At 37.8% G+C, this 25,574-nt stretch overlaps 1 protein-coding gene across 2 annotated transcripts in view; it reads left to right on the forward strand.

Annotated features, from left to right (window-relative positions):
* Positions 1-281: 281 nt before the first annotated feature.
* USP9X (ubiquitin specific peptidase 9 X-linked) overlaps positions 282-25,574 on the forward strand; it is a 69,229-nt gene continuing 43,936 nt past the window's right edge. The window contains exons 1-13 of one of the 2 annotated variants that reach the window (XM_014308583.2): positions 282-553; positions 4,123-4,268; positions 4,572-4,651; positions 8,707-8,819; positions 9,158-9,376; positions 10,591-10,706; positions 10,960-11,211; positions 11,289-11,427; positions 12,926-13,078; positions 16,835-16,939; positions 18,421-18,627; positions 19,467-19,603; positions 24,654-24,787. In XM_014308583.2, coding sequence (XP_014164058.1) covers positions 458-553; positions 4,123-4,268; positions 4,572-4,651; positions 8,707-8,819; positions 9,158-9,376; positions 10,591-10,706; positions 10,960-11,211; positions 11,289-11,427; positions 12,926-13,078; positions 16,835-16,939; positions 18,421-18,627; positions 19,467-19,603; positions 24,654-24,787 — 1,897 coding nt within the window. In that variant the 5' untranslated portion in view covers positions 282-457. The remainder of the gene's footprint in view (positions 554-4,122; positions 4,269-4,571; positions 4,652-8,706; positions 8,820-9,157; positions 9,377-10,590; positions 10,707-10,959; positions 11,212-11,288; positions 11,428-12,925; positions 13,079-16,834; positions 16,940-18,420; positions 18,628-19,466; positions 19,604-24,653; positions 24,788-25,574) is intronic. The other variant, XM_031060190.1, reaches the window with a different exon arrangement.

Raw genomic sequence — 25,574 nt, forward strand, 5'->3', positions numbered from 1 at the left:
AGAGCAAAGAGCTGCACACATTTACTCTGAACACAGGGTAAACAGACACACATTTGGAGGGTGTATCAGTTTCTCAATGGTATAAAGGTGATTGTAAGTGTAATTTTTACTTAGAACATTAAAATAATGTTAAATATTTCAAATGTGGCTTTGTCAGTTGTATTGAATAAGAACTAATAAGTCTAAAATAAAAGACTCTCTATAGCAATGTATTTGTTTCTGTAATGCTCTTTTCCAGGTGTGGATTGAGTTTCCTGCATATGTTAATACAGGATGTTGTCTTTTTTTTTCTTCTCCAGATTATGCAATGGTCTCTGCAAGATGGCATGTTCTTGAGTTGGAGCTTTTTAAGGCAAGCATATGCTGGTACTTCAACTTTACTAAGTGGACTATAATTTCTTCTCTCACATCAACTACATAAGCAGACAAAATTGCAAAGATCTGCCCTGTGTCGAGTATGACAGCCACGACTCGTGGCTCTCCGGTAGGAGGGAATGATAGCCAGGGCCAGGCTCCTGATGGACAGTCCCAGCCTCCCCTCCAGCAGAATCAGGTATGGTATTAACAATCAATTCATCTAAAAATAAAGGACTTTGTTCTTTAGAAATAGTGTTCCTGAATTATTTGAATTTGTATATTTCTGGAGATCTCTAGTTAACTTAGGACATTTTTGTGTGCGTGTCTGGAAGTACAACAATATTTTGAGGGATGAAGGCAGTGGTATTGGCAAAGTAAATATGGTTAGGGAGCATGGCACTGCAAAAATGCTCCCTTTCCAGGCAGTGGCATAGTTCTTTCAAGCATACCTGTTTTGGATAAGAAGTCTTCTTGGATTAATACCAGAAGCTTTCTCAGAACCACATTGTAGAACCTGCCACAGATTGGTAAAACCACACTACATCTGTGAGTTTGGTTTCTGCTCAGTTTTGCAAAAGCACTTTGTGGATAAGGCAACTTACTCAGGTATCAGCCCTTCCAGAGCAGCTGCATCCGGGTCTCTGTTCATTGTACTTGACTTCCTGAACAGCTTCTCATGTTCCTTGCTTTCAAAAGAAAAGCAAAAGCTTTCATATATTACATCACAGTGTGATTATTCTTTTTTGTTGGGGAAAAAAATACCAGAGAAGATGCAGTATCATGTAAAACCAAAACCATTTAAGAGAAGAACTATGCTTTGTTATTTAACTCAGTGTGAAGATGGCATTTTTTTAATACCATAAGGTTTAGTGATTGCTCCTTCCTGAGAGTGGATTGTACTTCGATATGTGTGGTGGGCTGGCCCTGAACTGCCAAGGAAGTCTCCACTGTCTGACTCCCTCTGCCTCAGTGGGATGGGGAAGAGAATTGGAAGGAAAAAGTGAGAAACTGTTTGGGCTGAGATAAATGCAGTTTAATAAATGAAAGGGATAGGGGGAAACAAGTGATGCAAGTGCCATCACTCACTACCAGCTGATGATGCCCAACTGGTCCCCAAGCAACAGCTGCCTTGGGAAAAAACCCCCTTTGTTTTATTGTCAAATGTGATGCTCTGTGGCATGGAGCGTCTTTGGGTCATTTCAGGTCAGCTCTCCCGGCTGTGTCCCCTCCCAGCCTCTTGCCCTGCTGACTGCTGGGGGCAAAGTGAGAATCAAAGGATGGGTAAGATTCAAAGGGACAACTGGTGGTCATCTAATCCAGGTTGCCTGCTCAAGCAGGGTTCCCTAGACCACCTTACTGAGGATTGTGACCAGACAATATATCTCCAGAGAAGGAGACTCCAGAACCTCTCAGGGCAATCCATTCCAGTGCTTACTCAGCCTCACTGTTAGGTTTCTTCCTTGTGTTCAGGTGGAACTCTGTTTCAGTTTTTGCCCATTGACTCTTGTCCTTTTCTTGGGCATCATGGGGCAGAGCCTGGGCCATCCTCTGACACCTTTCTGCAGATATTGATGAGATCCCCTCTAAACCATCTCCAGGTTAAATAGGCCCAGCTCCCTCAGCCTTTCCTCTGTGAGGTGCTCCAGTTCCTTCATCACCTTTGCTGTTCTCTGCTTGACCTGCTCCAGGAGCTCCACCTCTCTCCTGTACTTATGAGCCCCAAATTGGACACAGCACTCCAGGTGATCCTCACAGGGCTGAGCAGAGTGGCAGCATCCCCTCCCTGACCTGCTGGCAGTGCTCTTCCTAATGCACCCCAGGATCCTATTGACCCTCTTGGCCACAGAGACACGGTGCTGGCTCAGGGACAGCCCATTGTCCACCAGGACCCCCAGGTCCTTCTCCCCAGAGCTGCTTCCCAGCAGGTCAGTCCCAGCCTGTCCTGGTGCCTGGGGTTGTTCTTCCCCAGTGCAGGACCCTGCATTTGCCCTTGCTGGGTTCCAGGAGGTTCTCTGTCCATCTGTCCATGCTGTCGAGGTCCTTCCCAAGGACTGCAGGGCTCTCTGGGGTATTGGCTCCTCCTCCCAGCCTTGTGTCACCAGAGAACTCTCTGAGGAGGCATCTGCCCTCAGCCAGGTCATTGATGAATAAGTAAAACAATCCTGGGCCAAGTATTGAACCTTGGGGGCCACCACTGGTGCCAGGCCTCCAACTGGACCTTGTGCCACCAAGTAGCAACCTCTGGGATCTGCCATTCAGGCACTTCTCAGTCCACCTCACTGTCCACTCACCCTGTCCTCGCTTCTTGAGCTTGTGAATGCAGAGGCTGTGAGAGACAGTGTCAGAGCCTTGCTGAAGTCGAGGCAGACAACATCCCCATCCAGGCAGTTGTTTCATCATAGAAAGCAATCAGGCTGATCAGACATGATTTACCTTTAGTGAATCCGTGCTGACCTCTCCTGATGTCCTTTTTGTCTTCCATGTGGGTAGAGGTGGCCTCCAGAGTGAACTATTCTGTTGCCTCTCCCGGGGTTGAAGTGAGGCTGACTGGCCAGTAGTTCCCTATGTCCTCCATCTTGCTCTTATTGAAGGCTGGGGTGACATTTGCTTTCTTCCAGCCCTCAGGCACCTCTCCTGCCAGCAGTTTTCTCAGCACTTGTGGGTGCATCCATCCCATCAGGGCCCATGGACCTGTGGATATGAAGTTTATTACATGGTCTCCACCCAGTCTTCTTGGCCAAAGGAAAAGTCCTTCCTCTAGACCTTCTGCTTAGTCTCCTGGCTGAGGCAGCGACAGGACCACATTTTCCCATGTATTTATTTTGGTTATAATGTATTTGAAGAAGCCCTTGTTGTTACCTGAGACGTCCTTAACCAGGTTTAATTCCAAGTGAGCCTTGGCTTGCCTCATTGCCTGGCATCTCTTCATACTCTGACAACATCCCAGGTGGCCCTTCCTGCTTCCACCTCATGGTATCTCCTGCCTATGTCTGAGTTCTGACAGGAGTTATCGAAGAGAAAAACAGGCCTTGAATCTGTGATAGCACTGTTCACCAACAGACAAAACACTGATGTGTTCCCAGTGCTGTTTTGGTCCCAAATCCAAAACCAAGAACCCCACAGGCTGCTGTGAAGTAAATAACACTTTCTGCCAAACAGATGTGGCGCAGCAGGTGAAAAATGTTCTTGAGCTTTTGTCTTCCTAAGTCTTGCTCTTATTGTCAGTTCATACTACTTCTGTGTATGAATAATATGAGACATCTGCATAACGTGTTGTATTTTGCATGGCCCATCAAAGAGGATTTAACTTTTCTTCAAGGTTGATTAGTAGACGGTTATAGTAGTGAGTCACTTATGTGTAGCAAAGTCTTTTAGAAAATGTTTTTCATTATTGTTTCTTCTGCGCTTTTGTTGAAGACTTCATCTCTCTACTTAAAGTAATCAACTTTTCTGGACAAGATTTATAAAAACTGAAGCTTCAGTGTATTTATTTCACCTTCTGGAAAAATGATCTGCTGAAAATAGAAGCCGTTACCAAGAAAACCCCACTTTCCTTGCTGGGAAAGTAGCTTGATTTTTAACTGCCAAGATAGAAAAATATAGCACATTTTATGCTCTATTTTTGTTGATAAATCTGAAATAAAACTATTTTATATTGATACGTACTTGAGATATTTCTTTGGAATACATTATGACCGAACACTGCTAAAACAAGTGGAACACAAGTGTAGGTAGTACTTGAAGTGTTTTCCATCTTCATTTTAGACTTCTTCACCTGATTCTTCAAATGAGAACTCTCCAGCTACCCCGCCTGATGAGCAGGGCCAAGCTGATGCTCCACCCCAGCTTGAAGATGAGGAGCCTGCATTTCCACACACAGACCTGGCAAAGTTGGATGACATGATCAACAGGTATTTTCACACTTTTTAAAAGAGGTGTTGATGAGTTGTGTAAACATCTTGATAGTGGAATCAGAATTTTTATATCTTTGTTTCACTGGACTTCTTGAAATGCTTTTTTTGTTGGGTTAAAGTTGTAAAGAGAAAGAAGCTTGAAGCAGAATATGGTTTTCTTTGGGTTGGTTAGTGTAATACTTGTCAGGGCATTTAAAAATCTATGTATTGAGCCTATATTTAAAAGCATTACAATGGGGCAAGAATTCTTGATTTTTCAGAAGCACAATTGAAATTGGGTTTGTTTGTTTTTGAATATAGGCCTCGATGGGTTGTTCCTGTATTGCCGAAGGGGGAATTAGAAGTTCTTCTAGAAGCTGCTATTGACCTAAGTAAAAAAGGTAACTGAAAGACATTTGATTATTGGACTGGTGTGCAAATTTTTTTTTGTCTTTTGAATCCCTGGTGAACGTTTAAAAATTGTTAATAATTTCTGTTACAACCCTGGTTTTGAAGATTGTATCAGAGTGCTATGCAAAATCTTATGAGAACTTTAAAAAAGCCATGAATGTAGTTAGAAATAGGTGCCTTAGCACGAGTTGGGAAGTTGAATAAGCTCAGAGACATAAAAATCCTGTCATTCCTGTCATATCTGTTTTCTGTATTCACTTTGATATCAGACCTAGTGGGTTCGGTCTTTATAGCAGATGCTAAAACGCAAAAAATTCTAGTTGGTTTTATTTTTTAATAAGTTTCTAGTCTACTTTTCAAATGTCTTGCCAGAAATTTTTGTTCAGATTTGGCATTCGTATACTTTTAAGAATATTAGAGAAAAGTTAGAATTTTAAACAGCATGGCTTAGACTAATTAGTCCTACCAGTGCTGGTGCCTGACTTGGGAGTAAGAGGGTGCTTGCTGGTGCCTGACTTGGGAGTAAGAGGGTTCCATATCAGGACAGTGTGTGTGCCTGTTAAATTGTACTGGTCAGATTGACAGGTTTGCCATGTGTTCTGCAAAGTTCTGTTCTCCTGGGAGATTGCTTGTGTTTGGGTAATAGCAGGAGTCACAGCAAAATAATTTTTTAGGATATCTGCACTTAACAGCTCTTTGTGTTTCGAATACAGCATTATACAAAGTGCCTGCTCTTTCTTCTGCATAGGTGCTGGCCCAGGACAACTTCATTTCCATGTTAATAAATGTTATTCTTAGGCAGCTTCAAGACTAAACTGATTGTGGTCATGAAATTCTGGGTTGTCTTGATTGTTAAGTCTCTTTTGCTTTGGAGCACTCTGTGGAGAAACAGAAGTTAGGGTGCATCCTTGTGATCCAGCAAGGATAATGACATATTGTTGCCAACACTGATTTATCAGCTCTAGTTGTGCTTGAAATTGGTAGCTTTGTGTGTAGCTGGGTCTGGCAGGAATCCTCAAGCAAGTGTAGGATGTTCAAGGGATCACATCTGTTCTGAAGGGAAAAGAATGCCAGCTTTTCAAGAGAAAGTGCAGCCACCTTTGTGTCTGCGTTGTTGGAACACTGCAGTAAGAAGAAATTATCTAGTTGTGATTTGTGAGAGAGGAGAAGTATATTTTGCCAGCTGTTAAGTCATCTTTAAAAAGAAAAACAACCCAAAACCTAAAAGCTGTCAATGAAGTTAAGTAATAAGAGCAGAATGAGATTTCTAACTACTCCTGACATCAACGTACTTCCCCAAAGCATCCAGGCTTAGTTGGAAGTTCCCCAAAATAAAAGCTTATTTTTCTTCTTGAAGTTGTGGAAAACAGTGGAAACATATTCATATGCTTTTGCACTTTGATTTTAATTAAGTTGTTGGTGTGCAATTCTAAAAAGTACTTCTGTGTTGCTACTTAATTATGTTTCCTCTTGCCCTCTAGATGAATTGCTATGTGTAAACACTGGGATTATTAGATAAGGAGAAAACAAGAAGCCCTTAATATTAGTTGTTTACTGTGTTATCTTTACAGCTTCATCCTAGGTTTTTGGAGGTTTTTTTGCTACTTGAAGTTACATGATGGCTAATGTGGTTCTTTTTAAATAACTTCCAGTTCCCAAGGAATATGATAGGGTGTAACTGACACTGTTTTGGTAGCTCAGAGCTTGGCAGACACTGTTTGAGTGGGGTATATATAGAGAAGCAATAGAAATGGTTTGGTTGTGTATATTTCTTAATAGATTAAACTGCTCCATTATCTCAGTAACATCTAAAATTCAACCCCTTTCTACCTGTCTATGGGAGTTTTTCATATTCTGACAAGATCTGTTTTCAAAAGGAGGAAGTGAAAGGATATACTGAGAAATAATCAGCTTTTGAATTACATAAACTCTGTATTTCTGACTGTATCCTATTTAAATTGTGAAGCAACAAAACCTAGAAAGACACCACTACATGTTTTTGCAGGCACTATTTACTTGTGGTTAGGACTCTTAAAAACCTTTTATTCCTAACACGCCCCATGGCCATCAGCATTCTGGAGTGACTTCAGGGTAGCTACTTCTTTGTGACCTGGCTATAAAATCAGAGTGATATTTGCATCATCTTTAAATCTTTTCAGGAACTACAATTGGACATAACTAAACTAATTGAAAGTATTTATATGAATGAAATGTCAGCATTACCACCTTCAAGTGAAAGGAGCGAATTTGACAGAGTAGTGTGAATCCTGTTAGACTGTGACTTGCATTATTCCTGGCAGATGCACCCATTTGTGGAAAATTCTCTTTTTATGTGTAGGCATCGATGTATTATTCTTTGTTAAACAATGAGCCATGAAACTATCAACAGATAGTCTGGAGTTACTTGTTAATAGAAGAAGACCTATTTGAAAAATAGCATTTAATAGCTAGACTGATGTTTATCTTCACAATAAATCTGGAATACTTATGGAGTATTTTCAGTAATGAGATTTGCTCCAGAAGTAAATGCCGTGGTGAATTGGATACTATAAATTTAAAAAATAAAAAATTGTTTATTTTAAGGTTTTGGTTTTTTATAGGCAAGAATATTCTCTACTCTTTCTTTCAGAAGGATTTTATTGCTCCTAACATTTACACTCAGTTTTTAACATGCTGCCAGAACTTTACAATGTGTCACATGCAAGCAAGATGCAAGGCAACTTCTGGAATTTATAACTAACTTAAACTGAAATGAGATTTCACTACACAAAGTAAACCTTCATCCTTGATCCCAAATCTGTGGTTTTGATGAATTGCATGGAATGGGAGAGAGAGGGAGGCCCTAGGGACAAAAAAAACCAAAATCTGTGTGTGTGCATGGGCACGTGTGCATCCAAAAGTTAGGCCAGCCAAGCAATGAGATTTTTTCCAGCACCCTCTAAAGACCATCTCCATCTCTCTCAAGATAATTCATCTGCATTTCTGTGGGACCACTACTGAGTTCTTTACTGAAGCTGTATCTTCTTCATTTTCTTGAAATGGGTATTTTTACCTGTCTTCACTTACTGGTTTTGCTGTTAGCAAGTAGATAAGAAGAACATAAAGAAGAATTGTACCTATTCTTATGTTTGCTAGTATATCTATTGAAGTATGTTGTAAACATGGGGGAAAAAAACCAACCCAAGTCACATGTTTTTAAAAACAATTTAAAAATTATGTAAAGGAGTAATTTTTTGACGTGGTTTTGCTAGAACATTAATCCATCGAGTTTTTTGTCCATTTAAGCTTATGTAAGTTTGTTTTCATCCAAGATTTGTTTAGAATCAGTTCTGAAACTTTAAACACCAAGCCTTTGAAGTCCAAATACTGTGATTTCACCCCAGCCAGCAGCTAAGCACCACACAGCCACGCTTGCTCACTGCCCCTCTGCTGGGATGGGGGAGAGAATCAGAAAGGCAAAAGTTAAAAAACTCAAGAGTTGGTATAAAGACAGTTTAAGAGGTAAAACAAAAGCAAAGTTTTTTTATTTACGTGCCAGCAAAGCAAATCAAGGAATTCATGCACCACTTCCCATGGGTGGGCAGGTGCTCAGCCATCCCCAGGACAGCAGGGCTCCATCACATGTGACAGTGACTTGGGGAGACAAACAACATCACTTCAAATATCTCCCCCTTCCTTCTTCCTCAGCTCTGTAGGCTGATCATGACCCCATATGGTCTGGGATATCCCTGTGGTCCTTTAGGCTCAGCTGTCCTGATTGTATCCCCTCCCAAATCCTTGTGCACCCCCAGCTTACTTCCTGGCAGGGTGGTGTGAGAAGCAGGAAAACCTTGGATCTGAGAGCCCTGCTCAGCAGTAAAGAAAACATCCCTGTGTTACCAACACTGTTTCCAGCCCAAATCAAAACACAGCCCTGTACAAGCTACAGAGAAGAACTTATCAGCACCAGCACACCAAGTCTCTGCTTTCAGCATGTAAAATGTTCATGTAACAGCTAATGAAATTCCATGTCTAACAGTTTGTTTTTCTTTCTTATTTTAAATAGGCCTTGATGTCAAAAGTGAAGCATGCCAGCGATTTTTTCGAGATGGGTTAACAATATCCTTCACAAAAATCCTTACAGATGAGGCAGTGAGCGGCTGGAAGTTTGAAATTCATGTGAGTTTTTAAAGTTGTGTTTCTGAAGACCGTGGTAATTTAAAAAGGAAGGAAACTGCCATTGTGATTAGGGGGAGACTGTAAAAACTGGAGCTAATCTTTGAAACTCAGTAGCAAGTTGTGAGAAAACTGTTGTATGCATGGATCTGGACAGGCAGTGGGGAGTCATCTTTCTGTCAGTGTTCCACTTTATTGCCTCCAGAGTTTTGGAAGGAAATAAAACATGAGAGATGATTTGGGGAGAACGAGAACCATGTATGTTACAAGTTTATAGTTCATATTCATTGTACAGTCCCCTGCCACATTCTTACTTGTTCTTTTTTTTTTTTTATTAACAGAGATGTATTATTAACAACACTCATAGACTAGTGGAACTCTGTGTGGCCAAGCTGTCCCAAGATTGGTTTCCCCTTCTTGAACTTCTTGCCATGGCCTTAAATCCTCACTGCAAATTCCATCTATACAATGGTACTCGTCCCTCAGAAACAGTTCCTGCAGGAGTCCAGCTCGCTGAAGATGAACTTTATGCCCGTCCTCCTGACCCACGATCACCAAAGGTGTGAGAGCCTTTTCAGACCCCTGTGTTTTACTCTGTGCAGTGTTACCTAGTGACACAGCAGCTGTAGAGAAGTGTTCTTAGAGTGGGGGCCAAAAGCCCTCTTCATTCTTCTGTCACTGAGATGTTCTGTTGCTTATGACTCCTGATTTAATGTGCATTTCCCCTTCTTACTCCTCCTGTCTTTGGTCCACCATCAAACTCTGTCTCATGTTTCTGTGGTAAGCTGGCACAACTCTGCTGGAATGCCATTTCTGCTGTGTTAATTGGCTTGCTTGCATTTGCCAGTTGATGGATTTACCTTCTCCCTTAAGAAGAAATTTTGTAGGTGACACACTTTGAGGAGGAGATTATGTGATAAATTAGGAATTTTCTCTTCCTTACAGTTTCCAGTGGTGGAAGAAATGTTTTCTAATTGGACATGAGATACCACTGTCAGTGTGGTTTTTTCAGTGGCTTTGGCTTGGTTTTGTTTTGGGGGGATGTTGAAGGTTTGGGGTTTTTGTTTGTTTGGGTTTTTTGTTATTTGTGTTTTGTAGTTGTTTCTTGGGGTTTTGGTTTCGTTGTTTTATTTTTTTAACTGGAGGTGAAAATTAGCAATCTGTCCTGGTTCTTGAGTCTGAAGTTTTCAGAATTGATCTCCAAATGACATTGATAAGACTTCAGGAGTTAACTTAATTTTATTTATTTTATATATATATATATATATATACAGCTTTTTTAGGGTGGGTGTTTTTTAGTTTTGTTTTTTTTTTCTTTTTTTTTTCTTTAGTGGAACTGCTCATTATTTACTTGTAAGAGCCAAGGATAAAAAACTCCACTGTCCTTGGACTTCCCTTGCATTGCTATTTGTGTTTAGAAGAATGTTACTTTGCATTCTTAATGTTTTTATACATGACATTATCACATCCAGGACAAAGAAAAAAATACCAGAACTGTCATACTTTCTGTAATAATTTAACAGCTAAAAGTGGGCCTAAATTATAGTCACTTTTATTCCTAAATAAATTTCTTGAGTAGCTCATCTACAGCATCTGCTCTTTGACATGATAACAGAAAAGATCTTGTTGCCTGTTTCTGAGCATTTCCTTAAAACTGAGTATGTAAACTGTGTAAAGACTATTTTAAAGCAAATGTTGTCATTAAAAGGTACTTGAAAGTATTTCTAGATGATACTTTGTGAATACCAGAAAATAACTGTTTGTTTTATTACAGGGTTGGCTAGTAGATCTTATCAACAAGTTTGGCACATTAAATGGATTTCAGGTCTTGCATGATCGATTCATGAGCGGATCAGCATTGAATGTTCAGATCATTGCAGCTCTCATCAAGTAAGGTTTTTTCTAAGTAATGATTTATGCATTTGTAAAAGTTAAACTCAGTATTAAATACTTGGTTAGCAGAAAGCTTAAGACTTTTATTGAAGGGCTTCCTTTCACTCCATCTCTTCAGCTGGTTGTGTCTACCTTCAGCATTTCATGTGCTTCTAAGTAGATATGAGTTTCTTTATTAATTGCACCGTATTATCATAATGTTGCATGACTACTGATTTATGACACTTTCCTTTTTTTCTTTGTTTTTTAGGCCATTTGGACAATGTTTTGAATTTTTAACATTACATACAGTGAAGAAATACTTCCTTCCAATTATAGAAATGGTTCCACAGTTTTTAGAAAATTTAACAGATGATGAACTGAAAAAAGAAGCAAAGAATGAAGCCAAAAATGATGCTCTGTCAATGATAATCAAATCTCTAAAGAACTTAGCTTCAAGAGTTCCAGGACAAGAAGAAACTGTAAAAAATTTAGAAATATTTAGGTTAAAAATGATTCTTAGGTAAGATGCTACTTCTAATATAATATGCCACTGGTGATAATTTTTTCCACACTTCTTACATTAAATTTTTCTCACAGGTTGTTACAAATTTCCTCTTTCAATGGTAAAATGAATGCACTAAATGAAGTTAACAAAGTAATATCCAGTGTGTCATACTACACTCATCGACATGGTAATCCTGAAGAGGAAGAGTGGCTCACAGCTGAAAGAATGGCAGTAAGTGCTCCTTTTCAGTGGAGTTCATTGCATAAATTTGGTTTCTCCCTTGTACTTCAACTGTAGAAGTAGCTCTATATTGTGGATCCAGCACACATTGCTTATTTTCATATACAATGTTAGAAACATTAGTCATCATGTCATGGTAATAAAGCATTTTATAGTAGCTTTTCTGTGAAAAAAAACCTCTGCATTTGTGTCAAAGCTGCTGTTGAGAATTATTTTTCAGTCCTGCTAAAATCATGGCTTAAAAATGGATCCTAGGATAGTATGTGTTTTATGTAGAGTTTAAAAAAAAACAGAGAAACCTAAATAAAACAAATGTGATTCATTTGCAACTGCAGTGTTGCAGTAACTAGAAATGTAATGGTCACTTAAATAAGGATGTTGTCTGGGTTTGGTGCTTCAACTTTTTCTCATTAGAGTTCTAAGTGACTGCTCTGCTTCTCACATTTCAGGAGCTGGATGCTTCACTACAGAAAACTCTAGATACCACATTTTTGTTTTAATCAATATTTTTGTATTATGAATACTGTTGCTTGAGTGTATATATAGGGAAGTATGAAAATGAGCAATTATAAAACTAAAATAAGAACTATTTTCTCTTTAATTTTTGTGAAATCTAGTTGTGTTAAGTGATTTTTACACTGTTCTGCCCCATCTTTCTGACTGGCCATGTGTTGTGAGGTTTGTAATCTACAAAAGGACATCTGACAAGAAAAAATAACTGCAGTTTTGACTTTTTAAAGCAACAGGAGGAAATAGGTCTCTTTTTTACACATTTCCTACAGTTTGGCATCTCATACAGGACCTGTGTTTTTAACTGAAAATGCCTAGATTTCATTATTTCATGAGACCAGCTTGAATATTGTAAGTCTGATCAAGGACAGTGTTGGAGGTGATGATGCTGTGGGTGTTTGTTTTCTCTGTCAGTGCTCAGAGCACATCTTGCTTTGCTTCACTTGGAACAAAATGGTCTGACTGTGTCAGTGACACCACTGAGAAAATTGCATCTCCTTAAATATGACTTGAATATTTGCCTCTGGTTCAATAAGAAACATTTCAAAAACCCTAAAAGTGGCAGTACTTAAATAATAATTTTAATATTTCAGTCCTTGCTTAAGTCTTTTTATGCGATATGCTGTAGGTGTACCAGTAGATTTAGACATGTCATAAACAATTTGGTTTTGATACTTAGTGACTGTGAATTGGAAAATAAAAATTTTGTTGCTTGAATAGAAGAGTTAACTCTGCTCTTCTCCACATTGGCTTCTTATGTCTGAAATTGTTTGAACATTTTCCAATAATAATCCAGTAATATATTGGATTATTTTAAATTATAATTTTTTTTTAGAGAGAGGAAATTAAAGATTAAACCCTTTCTGTTGTGCTGCATCTTTTTTAATCTGTAACAGGTTGGATTTTTGTTTTGTAGTTTAAATATTAATGATGGCATCTGAATAATTTGAGATGGCACTACTATTCTTTTTATATTCAGGAATGGATCCAGCAGAACAACATTTTATCAATTGTATTAAGAGATAGTCTTCATCAACCTCAATATGTAGAAAAACTTGAGAAAATTCTCCGGTTTGTCATCAAAGAGAAAGCTCTCACTTTGCAGGATCTTGACAACATTTGGGCTGCACAGGTAAATAATTCAGCTGCTTGTCTGCTGCCGCACAGGAGGCGTCTCCTTGTATGTCGTGTGGAGAAGAGAACCTGGGCTGCTTCCGCTCTGTGTTAGACAAAGCTAAAGAAAATTTGAGGTGAAATGGTGTTTGTTTTTGGGGTCTTGGAGCTTAAAATTGTCATCTCAAATGTCTCCAGTAGAAGGGGTCAGCCACACATAAATATAAAGCCTGAGGGAACAGTTCAGAACATGGTCCAGAGGTGATCCTTTTTAAATATTAACAAACCTTCAGCATTGAGCAGAGACATGATGCACGATAGCTTAGTATTTTAAAATGCATGGAGAAATATGTGTTGCTGATCTCTGAGTTCCATGCAGTTGTGGAAGTTTTTCCTGGGCAGAATGTGATTAGTAAGGCTTATAATGATGACTGTTCTAGAAGTTATTTAGCTGCAAGTTCTTTTCCTTGTGTTGCAACAATGATTTTTGAAAAGTTATGAATTTTGCAATATTGATTTTTTTACTTACATGACTGGGGAGGTGGATTTCCTTAGCTGTGGGCTGCATGATTTTAACACACAGACTAGGCAGCTGGAGAGACAAAATCATTGACAATTACTAAGTATACAGAAAATTTAAAAAAATAGGATTGAAACATAAATAATGGGTAGTGAAATTCTGATTGTACAAAAAGGTCTTCAGGCCAGTCCTTCAAGTGTGGGAAGGCTAACTCTGGTTTCCAAGACAAGGAGGGAGGGCTGTACTGGTTTGGGCAGGGACAGAGTTACATTTCTCCATAGCAGCTTCTGTACTAATTATGTTATCTCAACTCTGAGTTTTCTCACTTTCCCCCTGTCACTCTCTTCCCCCATGGCACTGTGGGGTGGAGAGCTGAGTGAGCAGCTCTGTGGTGCTTATTTGCCAGCTGGGTTATACCCTGACAAAGGCCAATACAAGTTTGGTTATTTTGGTAACACAGTTTACAAGTGTTCATGCTGTTCTGAGACCAGAACAGTTTGGCTTAAGTGGACTTTTTTTCAGGTTACATTTATAACATTTGGGGCTGCAGGTGATGTAGGGGAGATCTCTGGTGTTGCAAGTAATTTCATCATGCCTAGGCTTCAGTTCCAGCATGGCAGTAACTGCACAGGCTGAAACTCAATACAGTCTTTTCTTATTATCCCAAAATCCTCTTAAGAAAATTTCATCATGTAGCTGAGCAATGCACAGATTACTTGAATTAAGGTCTGGGATCATACTCTTAGTTTTCAGCTTGCAGTTTGTAGATCTTTCCAGACTACAAGATACCTGTGGTGAAAAAATAAAAACCCACAAAACTTTGAGAGGTTAGTTTGCTATTAGTAGGCCTCTTTTACCTGTTTTAGAGCCTCACTTTTAATAAGAGGAGAAAAAATCTGGAATTTGGGGAAAAAAGTCTTCCAAGCAATTACCTTGCTCCTAGTGCTTGGAAATAGGACATGTGGATAAGGTAGTGTCAGTCAAACTTTCTACCCTTCCAGAAAAATGTGAATACATCGTGCAACCCTTAAAAATGGGGATAGTCCACTTTACCAGTTGAAAAAAAAAATTAGGAGTAAATGGGAGTAATTTCAGAAGGAATGTTCCATGCCCTTGCTCTGCTCACTTCTTATGCTATCAAGTAGGTGGCTACTGCAGTGCTCTGGCTGTAATTTTGCCCTGTACTTTTTTTTGTGTGAAAGTAACTCTTATTCAGGTGGATGGTTTCACTGTGGCTTTAGCCATGGGATTTTAATGGACTAAAAATTAAGAATACTAAAATTTGCTAATACAGAATGATTTTCACCTACTCCACTATTCCCTGTGTATAGTAGTTTTTAGAAGTTCTTATTAAATGACTGCTCCTGAGAGCAGCTGGGGCATGAAATCCAGTAGTGAGGAGTTGATTTACTGTGTAGCTTTATATAACAAGCTATTTTAGCTTGGCCTCAGTACAGCAATGGGGGGGATTTTGCTTTCAGGCTCAAGCACTTGTGTTGCTGCCTGGCTTTAGAGGGTGAGCCTGCACCTGAGACTCTTTAGTATTACTAAAAATAATGCAATTATGCTGCTTTTGCCTTTCAGAGGCAACCTAAGTTTTAATTTTATTGAAGTGTTTTCATGTCTTACAAAGCCAGTGCTCACAATATAGGAGTGTATTTGATTAAAGGAATAATGTTGTAAGTTTCTGAATGCAAGCATTAAGTTGCAGGGAAAGATCCAGCTGTACAAAATACAGAATGGCAGAGGTTGAGGTCTCATGACTTCTGTTCTGGAGTATTTAACTGGAACTTCACAAGCATTTCCCTGTTCCTGTGCAGCAAGCTGGCAGGTCACACACCAAGTTCTTTACCTCCTCCCACTGTCTGGTTTTGCTTCCCCAGACCCTTCAGTGCTTCACAGCTTCCCCATATTTGTTAAAGACCTCTCAAATCAGGGTTTTACCTGCTTTATTCTTGCTTCCCCCAGGAGCTGGCCATATTTCTGTATTATAGATGCTCTTTCTGCCTTGCATGCTTTCAGTTTTTCTTTCTATCCAGGAAATGGTCTGGTAAGAGGAGAAAAATTACATGATGTTTTCCAGAGTCAAGTGGAATTATGGGTTTAGTAATTCCCCCTCTTGTAATCTGACCTATAACATGAAAACAAACATTACTACTTAAAATGACTTTTTTTAAAACAAAAATTTATGACACCTTATAAAGAATTTAAGGCACAGCATGTAACAAAGCTATTAGTCTGAGTTTGGTTTTTAGTTTTGGTTTTAAATTACTGATGAAAGCTTTTAGTAGGAATTGAATTTCAAAAGTGCTTATACATGTATTTTTAATAGTGTACAGGATTAATTACATCAGAATGTGTATTCTAGGCATTTGTTTTGCATTTTTTATTTCTCACTTAAAACAAAAATGTCTACAGTAAATCAGCTATTGATTCTCATAGTCCATATTTGTTGGTTTTGACTGCAGATGTAAAGTACAGGATGTTTTCCAGCCTAGGCAGAAAATGTTCTTCATGCTTGGAGTTAAATGGAACTAGGTTTTTTTGCCCTCATTGTCTTCCTCCTTAAATGTCAAAATTGTGCTGTACACCACACTCTCAGTTAAAACTGTGTCTAGTATAAAACTCAGCATCTTGTCCTTAGTTGTTTAATTGCTGGATTTGTAAGTTTAGAAGCTGCTGGACTTCAAAACATTGTCTGGTAACAAGTTGTTTGTAATAGAAGGCTTTAGTTGTCTATGATCCACTAAAACATAGGAGATACTTCAGCCTGAGAAACTGGCAAAATACTAAAAATTGGTTTACACCTTAAAATACCTCAGTGAAATTCAGAAGTGGATTTTGAGTAATTTATTATTAAAAAAAAACCCAAACCACAAAAACCCTCACAAAACAACATAAAAATACCAGTTTGTAAGTTAAAATACCCTTTTAGATTTTAATGTCCTCTGTCCCAGTTTGATTTTGTAGCAGGAACAAAAAAAAAATAAATATTTTGATGCTGCAGTATTTGTGGTCTACATAAATACTTGTGTGCACACATACAAAGCACTTACACTTAAATACTTACACTTGAAAGAGAAATCTAAATATTGTGAATTCCCAGTGAAGTATTCAGTTTGCTGTGCTGCTCCCACAACATCAGCTTTTCTTGCTGCCACCTCTAATAGTCTTCCATATAAAAATTATGTAGAGTGTCTTGCTGCTTGACTTAATAGGAATTGTTGGTGGATTCTTTTTTTTTCTTCCTGACAGGCAGGAAAACATGAAGCCATTGTAAAAAATGTACATGATCTTCTTGCAAAATTAGCTTGGGATTTCTCTCCTGAACAGCTTGATCACCTGTTTGATTGTTTTAAGGTAATTTTGTATTTTGACTGTATTCAGGAAATGGGTTGTGAGGGTGTGTGTAAATCTGTGGCTTTTTCAGTCTTTCTTTCTCCTTTTAGATTTGCTCAGTTTCTGTGTGTTAAAAGACTTCTTAATGTGCAGCAACAGTCTGTAATATTTAATTCTAGAAAGGCTGTTCTTTAATGAGCACTCCTTGTGAGATTTTCTGTTTACTTCCTGTCTAAAACAAAGGCCTCTTATTTTTGTTTAGTAGACAGTTTTGTTTTCTGGTTTGAACACTTCAGGATAATGCAGGTCTGTGAAGCCTGTAGTGTTAAAGTTACATTTAGCAATCCTAGGAATATAAAATTTTCCAAATAAAATAAGTTATTTGTTTTAGATACCTTTTTGCATTTGTTCCAAATTAAGAAGTGGTGGTGGTTTAGTAAATTATGTTTTTCTCCTGGCATTAGAGTAGCTTTTGTCAGGTTTACTGGGCAGTGCTACTTTTGATCTTTTAAGTAGAGGAGATCAAGGACTTCCGTTCCCTGCTCCCCCAACTTCCTCTTTATCATGTAATAACTTTTCTCCGTTTAGCTTACATACAAAATGAAACAGTCTCGGGAAGATAAAGCTGAATGTTTATAAACACACAGTGATTTGTTTGAAATGACAAAACAACTTGTTTCTGAAAGTTTATGTTATTCACTGGCTTTTATTTGCAGCTTCCAGTAGTGGTGCTCTCTGACTTGTTTTACTGTTTCACTTTCAGGACATGATCTGCTGTACTGCTTGAAAATGCAAGCCAGCTTTGTAGACTCAGTTTTTTTAGATAAATGCATTATAGTCATATTTTGGCTTACATACAATTTGTGTTTTGTTATTGTGGTCCTGTAGTTTGGTGAATGTGGGTCTAATGTTCTGTAGATCAGATACTTAACCCAGTGCTCTGAAATGCTGTGTTTAAACTGTTGTGTCTGACCTTGAGATGGATGTGAAGTGATGGCATATTGAAAACTTATTCAGGAGAAGGTTAATGGAATGCAGGGGCCATGTGTTTCAGTCTAATTCAGAGGCATGAATGATACTAAAGTTTTACTTAAATAGTGATTATAAGTTATTTAAGAAATCTTTGAAGTGTAAGCACAGGAGTTTTGTGAAAGCATTTAAAAGAAACAGCTGAGCCCACTCTGATTGTTGGTGCAATTGTTAATGGTAATGTTAACTCTTACAAAAACATCTGTGATTTTTAAATAAAGAGCCATCTTTTTTTAAGCTTCAAGGTGAATATGCTGTAGCTGTAAATACAATACTGAAGAGAAGAGCTCTTCAGTTGTGTCTGGCTTATGTCTTGCTCTAATTTGCTATATATCATTAATGACAGGAGTTAATGGGAAAGTTCTTTATGTAGTTGCATCACCTTATTGTTGCATTGTTTGTTAACAGTGCAGGTTATGTGTGGAATTTTGAAAAAAAGACTTTTATAATATTTTTTTTAAATACTGTTTTAGGCAAGTTGGACAAATGCAAGCAAGAAACAGCGTGAGAAACTGCTGGAGTTAATTCGTCGCCTTGCAGAGGATGACAAGGATGGAGTGATGGCACACAAAGTGCTGAACCTTTTGTGGAATTTGGCTCACAGTGATGATGTGCCAGTTGATATCATGGACCAGGCTCTTAGTGCCCATATAAAAATCTTAGATTACAGCTGTTCACAGGTGAGTAAACCAGTATGAAATCAGTCTCTGAGTTTCCTTCCATTCCCCACAAAAAATTCAAGCTGTTTGGTAATTTAACAGAAGTGTTACTTACATAGATTTGGATGGTTCTATCAACATCCTAGTACTTTTAAAATGTTACAGGACATATTTTAATGAACACCATTAGTGCTTTAATGGGTGAGAGAGAGTGTAATACATCAGTTTGCCTGTCTTGTTGCAGTTGGTGACGTACTATAATTAGCACACTGGAGGAATTGGAAAAGAACCCTACCAAAATAAATAGGGAGAAAGGAAAAGCAACCCACCCCCCTCCACCCCTTTGCTTTTTCCCAAACTTCATGCTAATTTGTTTCAGTGGGTTTTGCTGAGGTTTTTTTTGTGCCAGTAAGTCCTTAGCTGTCCTGTGTATTAGAAAGGACCTAGCAAGATCTTTTCCATACTATTATACACTCTCCTTCCCTACCCAAACCTCTGTGAAAGTCTGTCAGAGTAGTAATTAATTATGGTTTGAAATGAATCCATTATTCATCTTGTTAAGAAACATTTTCTCATTGTTTCTTGATATTTTATGACAGTGAGTAGAAATAAATGGAAGAAGATAGGAAATTATTTAAACACTTGTTAAATAAGCAGTGCTTGAGTGCAGGGAGGTTGTAACACAGTGGTAGCTTCTGCCAGCATGTAGTGCTGCTCAGATACTTCTGTTATGCTTTCATGCTTCAAAACTCAGGTGATCCAGTATTTGACTTTGAGTGTTCCATTTTGAACACAAAGAAAGGGAATTGGGATAGTTGTGCAATATGCTTGATATTGATTGTAAACTGCTGTTCTTTAAGGATCGAGATACACAGAAGATCCAGTGGATAGATCGTTTTATAGAAGAGCTTCGCACAAATGACAAATGGGTCATTCCTGCACTGAAACAAATTAGAGAAATTTGCAGTTTGTTTGGTGAAGCACCACAGAACTTGAGGTAAGAATGGGATTCAGATAAAATTTTGTCTGTTGAAAGTTGGATGGGTTGGAATTTAATTTTTTTTTGCAAGAGGTCTGAAAAGTCTAGGTAAAACCATAACCTGTGTTGGAAGATGGTCTTGAGTTTGTTCTAGTGTGTATAAATAGTATCTAAAAAGTCAGACATCTAAGTTTAGTAAGAGAGCATTAACTGCTTCTTCATACATGTTTTTAATAATTTTTATGGTAATCTAGAGGAAAATCTGGATTTCTTTTACTGTTATTCATGGGGTTTCCTGCCTAACAATGGAATTAGCTTACAAAGCATAAATATGTTTTACGTGCCCGTGTGGCTGTATGTACACACATAACATACACAAACACAGCAACCCATCCTTGTTCTTTGATGATAAATTCTTGCAGGTCATCTAGTTCAAATGCTTAAAATCAAAGGTAGCTTTGTGGTCTGGGTAAAATTCTCTACTGATTTTCTCTCCTGAATGGAATAGATTAGAAACGTGTGGAATTTGTTTTATTGGGGTGAGGGGGTTTGTTTGTCGGTTTTGTCGGGGGTTCATTTGATGTTTGTTTCTGAAAGGAAGAAATAATGAGAAGCCATTATCAGTTTGGACTTGTTAAAGTATACATGATTATTTTAATTATTTTTAATGTCTTCTCAGTAAAAAAGACTGAGCCCCTAAGAGTATTCGTATTCACATCAGAATTTTTACATATTCCTGAAAAACATTGTTGGCTTATCAGTGCTGCACAAGTGCTTTGTTTTAATTCTTGTAAGCAGATAAAGTATTCAAGTCAATGTTGCTATTACAGTCAGCTCACAAAAAGGATCAAATCAGGGAAAGCTGAGGAAAATAAGCTGCAGTTTGCACAGCACTATCTTCTTACTGATAGCATTTTCAGGGGCTGTGATAATGTTGCATTTCTTTATTAATTTGGTTTGCAGCATACTTATAAAATTTTCAGTATATTTTAATTCCTTACAGTTTTTCATTAATGATTGTTTGAAGTTTATCCAAAAAAGTTACAAAGTTACCTGCCAATTAGCAGAAAATTCTGTTTTCTGTGGAGTCCTTAACCTTTTTCATGCTGTAAGATCTAGGAAAACCAAGCTACCTGGTTATTCAAGTTGAATGCTTTTAGCACAGTGCCTTAACAAAGATACTTTGCTTTAAGTAATTAATTACTGAAGCACTTCAGGCATTCAAGGCACTGATTTAGGTTTCTGCTCCGAAGTAATCTTGGGAGGAACTGAACTTTTTTTGGTTGTGGAAGTGTAAGTTTCCTGTATGGTCTGTGTACAGTTAAATGGTTTGAATGTCTCTCCTCTATTTTTTTTTAATCTGACCATATCTTCCTCAGATTTCAGGGCAGTCTGCATTGCAGTGTGTAATAGCACCTTATTTTTATGCTGAATTTGAAAACAAATATGCCAGGAAAAGTGAACTTGTAATTAAAAGTTTCAATCAAGGAACTTAAAATGCTGTGTTAGCAAGATACTGTTGAGGGAGTTGTTTTTGTCAGGTGTTATTACTGCCCAGGTGACTGGGAAATTTGCAAACACAGTTTTGAAATAATCCCTGATTTTCCAGTCTTGAGTTTTCTCATAACTCTTAATATTGATACAGTTTGGAAATTGTAATGCATGCATACAATACCTCTTCCTATCGGCTTCCCTTATTTGACTTAAAACTTTAACATCCTTCTAGAATTTGGAGTGAAAATAGGTCCAAACAGGTATTTGTGACAACTTCCTCGAAAACATGTCACAGAGCACATATTCTTTATGCTACTCTTTTGAGGTGGGCCAGCTGACTGGCACTGGCAATGGAAAGTTCAGTCCAGATCAGGAAGTGCTGCTGATTCTTGGCAAATATCTGTATAAATTATCTTATGCCATTGGCACTGTAGAAATTCTTTTGAGGGGGAGGCTTTAATTGTTGCTAGTTATTCATGCAGTTGAACAAAGTGATGAATTGGTTATACAATTGCTGTGGCAAAATTTAGCTCCCTGATCACAAAGAAGTGCTACATGTGTCAGGAAGTTCAGCTTAACCAGAATTGCAACAGAAAATAATATTTATGTAAGTGCAAGGACTCTTATGAATGCAAAGATGCTTATTAATACTTAGGAATAGTCACCTTTATTACTCATAACATTGACCTTTAGTTTACTGATAATCATCATAATTCTCTCTATGTTGGTTGGTAGAACCTCTGTAGACCAATATCAAATGCTTAAGTTTGACCTTATCTACCTGAGCAGTAGAAGACCAGTCTCTTAAATTACTTGCCTAGGAGAATTAACTGAACACTGAGAGTTCTGTGGTTTCATAGTGCTTTAGGGCAACAATGATGCTTCAAGTCACTTTTTACTGTAAGTAGTGGAATTTGTGGGGATCAGTCACTGCAATTTGGATTTTTCATCTGAATAATCTGCACTCTTTTAGTGGTACATAGCATTTGTTCAGTTGGCACAATTGTCATCTTCAAAAGCTGAGTTACATATGTAGTATTATATTGGGTGAGTTATATGTGCAGATAAATAATTCTTTTTAATCCATTTAAATTGTTTGGAATTTTGCCTTTGCCAGTTTGTGCCAGTATTTTTCTAATAAATAAGCATTCTAGCTATGTTGTTTTTCGTAATCCAAAATACTTCATCTCTTTCAAAATGTTATTTTTTCTTTTTATACATTGACTTCTGGTATCCATTTTGTATAACACAATGAAAATACGAGTTTTACTGTTGACTTCAATTTTTCAAGCTCCTCAGTTATTGCACATTAATGACTGTCTAGTAACTAATGTGTAATAATATTAAAGGTTAAATTATTGTGTCCCAGGGACAACGTAATATTAGTCTAACCTTAGATGCATAAGGAAAATTTTAATTGCATGTAGACTTTGTCTTAATACTAGAAAACATTCTAGAGGCTCTTGTCAAATCAGCTTATTTTCCTGTGCATAAAGACAATCATTTTGCCTTTGAGTCCATCCTAGCAAGGGATCAAAATAATATTGGAAGTGTTGTTCACGATCACTGTTAAAACTCACAGCTCATAACTCTAGTTATTTCAATTATTCAGCTTTTCAAAGTCATTGCTAACCAATATGGATCCGTGTGCAAATGTACTTTTTGTGCCTGTGGCTGAGAAAGGAGAGAAATAAAAAATGTCTAACCCAGAACATTGTAGTCGTCTGCTGATAAAGGTTTGGTTTTGCTGTACTGTGTGAGATTGATACAAATGCATAATATTATGAATATAAATACACACTTTAATATCTTTGATTCCACAAAACGCCCCATCTTGGTTCTGTTTGTTCCTTTAGTTGTTTGATCATATGTATTTCCCAAATAATCAGTGTTCCTCTTTTCTGTTACCCTTCGAGAATGCAGTTCCCTGTCTAGAGGTAACGTCTTGGGTAACCACTAAAATAGACATCCAGCTTTTTGCTGGATTTGCTGCTGCTTTATTCTCATAAGGAGGTTGGTGGCGATGAAATGAAACATAATTAGAAAGTTTCTTAAAGTGAAAACAGAGAATGTTTTGAATCTGTGAAGTCCTGTATTTTTTCTTTTTTCATGCTTCCATCCATTTTGTTTTCTGTCTGAGAAATGTCTGGGTATTTGAGTGTTTTTCAAACTATTTTAGAAAATTCTGCATGTTATGAAATTTAATCTTCTGAAAACCACAGTGCTTAGCAGCCCAAAGTCTGTTGGTTGCAGATAACAAAATTACTGGCAGGGTGTTGGTGGCTTCTGTCTTTTAAATCCAGATGGACATTGATATTTGGCCAACGAATCAATTTATCTGTGCTGTTATATCTACAGTGAAATGTGGTTATCAGCTGTAAAGATCACTGTCAGCTGATGCTGGAACTGGGATTTCTTGCCTTCCCCACTGTTCTCCAAAGATGTGGAAGTAGTGTGCAGTGCTGTAGGCCATGTGGTATAGACACGCTCTTTCCCAGGAAGCATGAGAATCCTGCCTGTAATCCACTCAGCTCATTCTGAGGTCTACTTGTTTAAGTGTTGAAAGAAAGGAGAACAGGTTGGAAATCAGATCTTTGTTTCTTTAGGGCAGGCTATGGGATCAGCTGAGTGGCTGTGAGAAATGCTGCTCTTCCCCCTGACAGCCACTTGTTTTCTTTTTTCCTCTCTTTACTGTGGAAGAGCAGTTCTGGTTTATGCAGTCAAAATCATTGCTCTGATTTACAGCAGCTGAGACACCTGAAGAATGTTCTGCAGAGGTTATGAGTCCTCAGGCTCTAGAATTTGATAGTGCTCATGGCATGTGGGTCTTGGACACAAGCTCAGTAGTTTGCTTTTGTCATCTGAATATTTCTGGTGTAGTTTAAGAGAAGCATTTTTGGTCAAGTCTTGATAATACACTTAAATTACAACATAATTATTTATTTGGGATATTTCCTTTCTTGAACTTCTGGGGGCTCTTAGGTTATATGCTCTGTGTGACAGGTTTTTTTTTTTTTGCTTGTACCAACATTTTTCCACATAGTTATTGTTAGGAAAAAATCAATACTATTTTTAGAGTTTTTTTAAGTATTGAAATAATTGGTGTGGTTATTGGTTAGTGTACTTTGACTATGGTAATGAGTTTTACTTGGTGTTTTAATGTTTAATGTAGAAAAGAATATCAGATGGCTGTGGGAGAAACCAGGGTTATGCATATTGTAGTTATACTGTAGTTGAGGGTCTCTACTGTGCATTTTGGGTAGGTGTTTATTTATCTTCTCTCTTGCTGCAGATATTCTCCTTCCACCTCCACTGAGCTGCTCCCATTGCTTTGATGTTTTCCATACATTTTGTAACCATATGATCCTCATAAATTACCTGCTTTAGTAACTCCTAAGAACTGTTGATACGTCAGAAGATAAAAAAATATTGTCAGAAACTTAGTCTGTGTTCTGTTTGAGATATTGTAGGAAAATTTGGATCTTGCATCAAAGATGTGTCTCTTAAATTGATTTCTGGACTATTGGGTGCAAAGCTTCTTTCTTTTCCTCTAACACTTGTATTTTAATTTCAGTCAAACTCAGAGAAGTCCCCACGTGTTTTACCGACATGACTTAATCAATCAACTTCAGCACAATCACGCCCTCGTTACACTGGTTGCAGAAAACCTCTCTGCCTATATGGAAAGCATGAGGCAGTATGCTAAAGGTGAGTTTGAACATTAAAGTTGCTCATGGAGCATAGGAGAACTCTAGTTAACAATAAGAGTTAAAAGTAAATTCCCATAATAAAATAACTATTAAGTTTATTTGTTTAATTTTCAAGCATCTGTGGGATTAATAGCCTTTGTGGTGACTGTGTGAGAAAAACTTACAATACTAATTTTTTCTTTTTTATAATTGAAAATGTGTGTTTTACAGCAGAATATGAGAATGTGGCAGCCATTGTTTATGTGTGGATTGATAAAAATCATCTTGCCCTACTTAGGTTAGTTTTTTTGTGGAAGGTTCTAGTAGTAAACCCCTAGTTCTGAATTTTGAAGGCTCCTTTGACAAGTTTTTTAATCACCTCAGTTTGCAGCCAATATTTGGAATTTGTTAGGGAGAAGGACTTCAAACCACAGGGATACCATTTATTTTTCCCTTGTAACTCCCACATCTGTTCAGGCTCTCTCACTGTGTTTGTTATTAGCAGCACTTGAGCTGCACATTGTGTTAGTATTTTTGTATTTTAGGCTAAATCCAGCTCTTTGCTGATGAATTTACCTTCTTACTCTGCATTAACTTTTAGCTACTGAGGTAGAAGCATGAAAATTAAGGAGAATGGTGGGCCAGGAAACTTGGTACACTGGACCACAGTTCTTTAAATACAAAATTATGCCAACAGAAGTGAAGGAGGAGATGTATACTCCTCCTTCCCCACCACTGACTTTACTGACTGGAACCAAGGACTGTTCTACCCTGGCCTTATAACAGCCTGGCAGGCTTTCTGTTGC

Source organism: Geospiza fortis, unplaced genomic scaffold (genome assembly GCF_000277835.1).
Source record: "Geospiza fortis unplaced genomic scaffold, GeoFor_1.0 scaffold20, whole genome shotgun sequence".
In the NCBI taxonomy this organism is placed as follows: Eukaryota; Metazoa; Chordata; class Aves; order Passeriformes; family Thraupidae; genus Geospiza; species Geospiza fortis.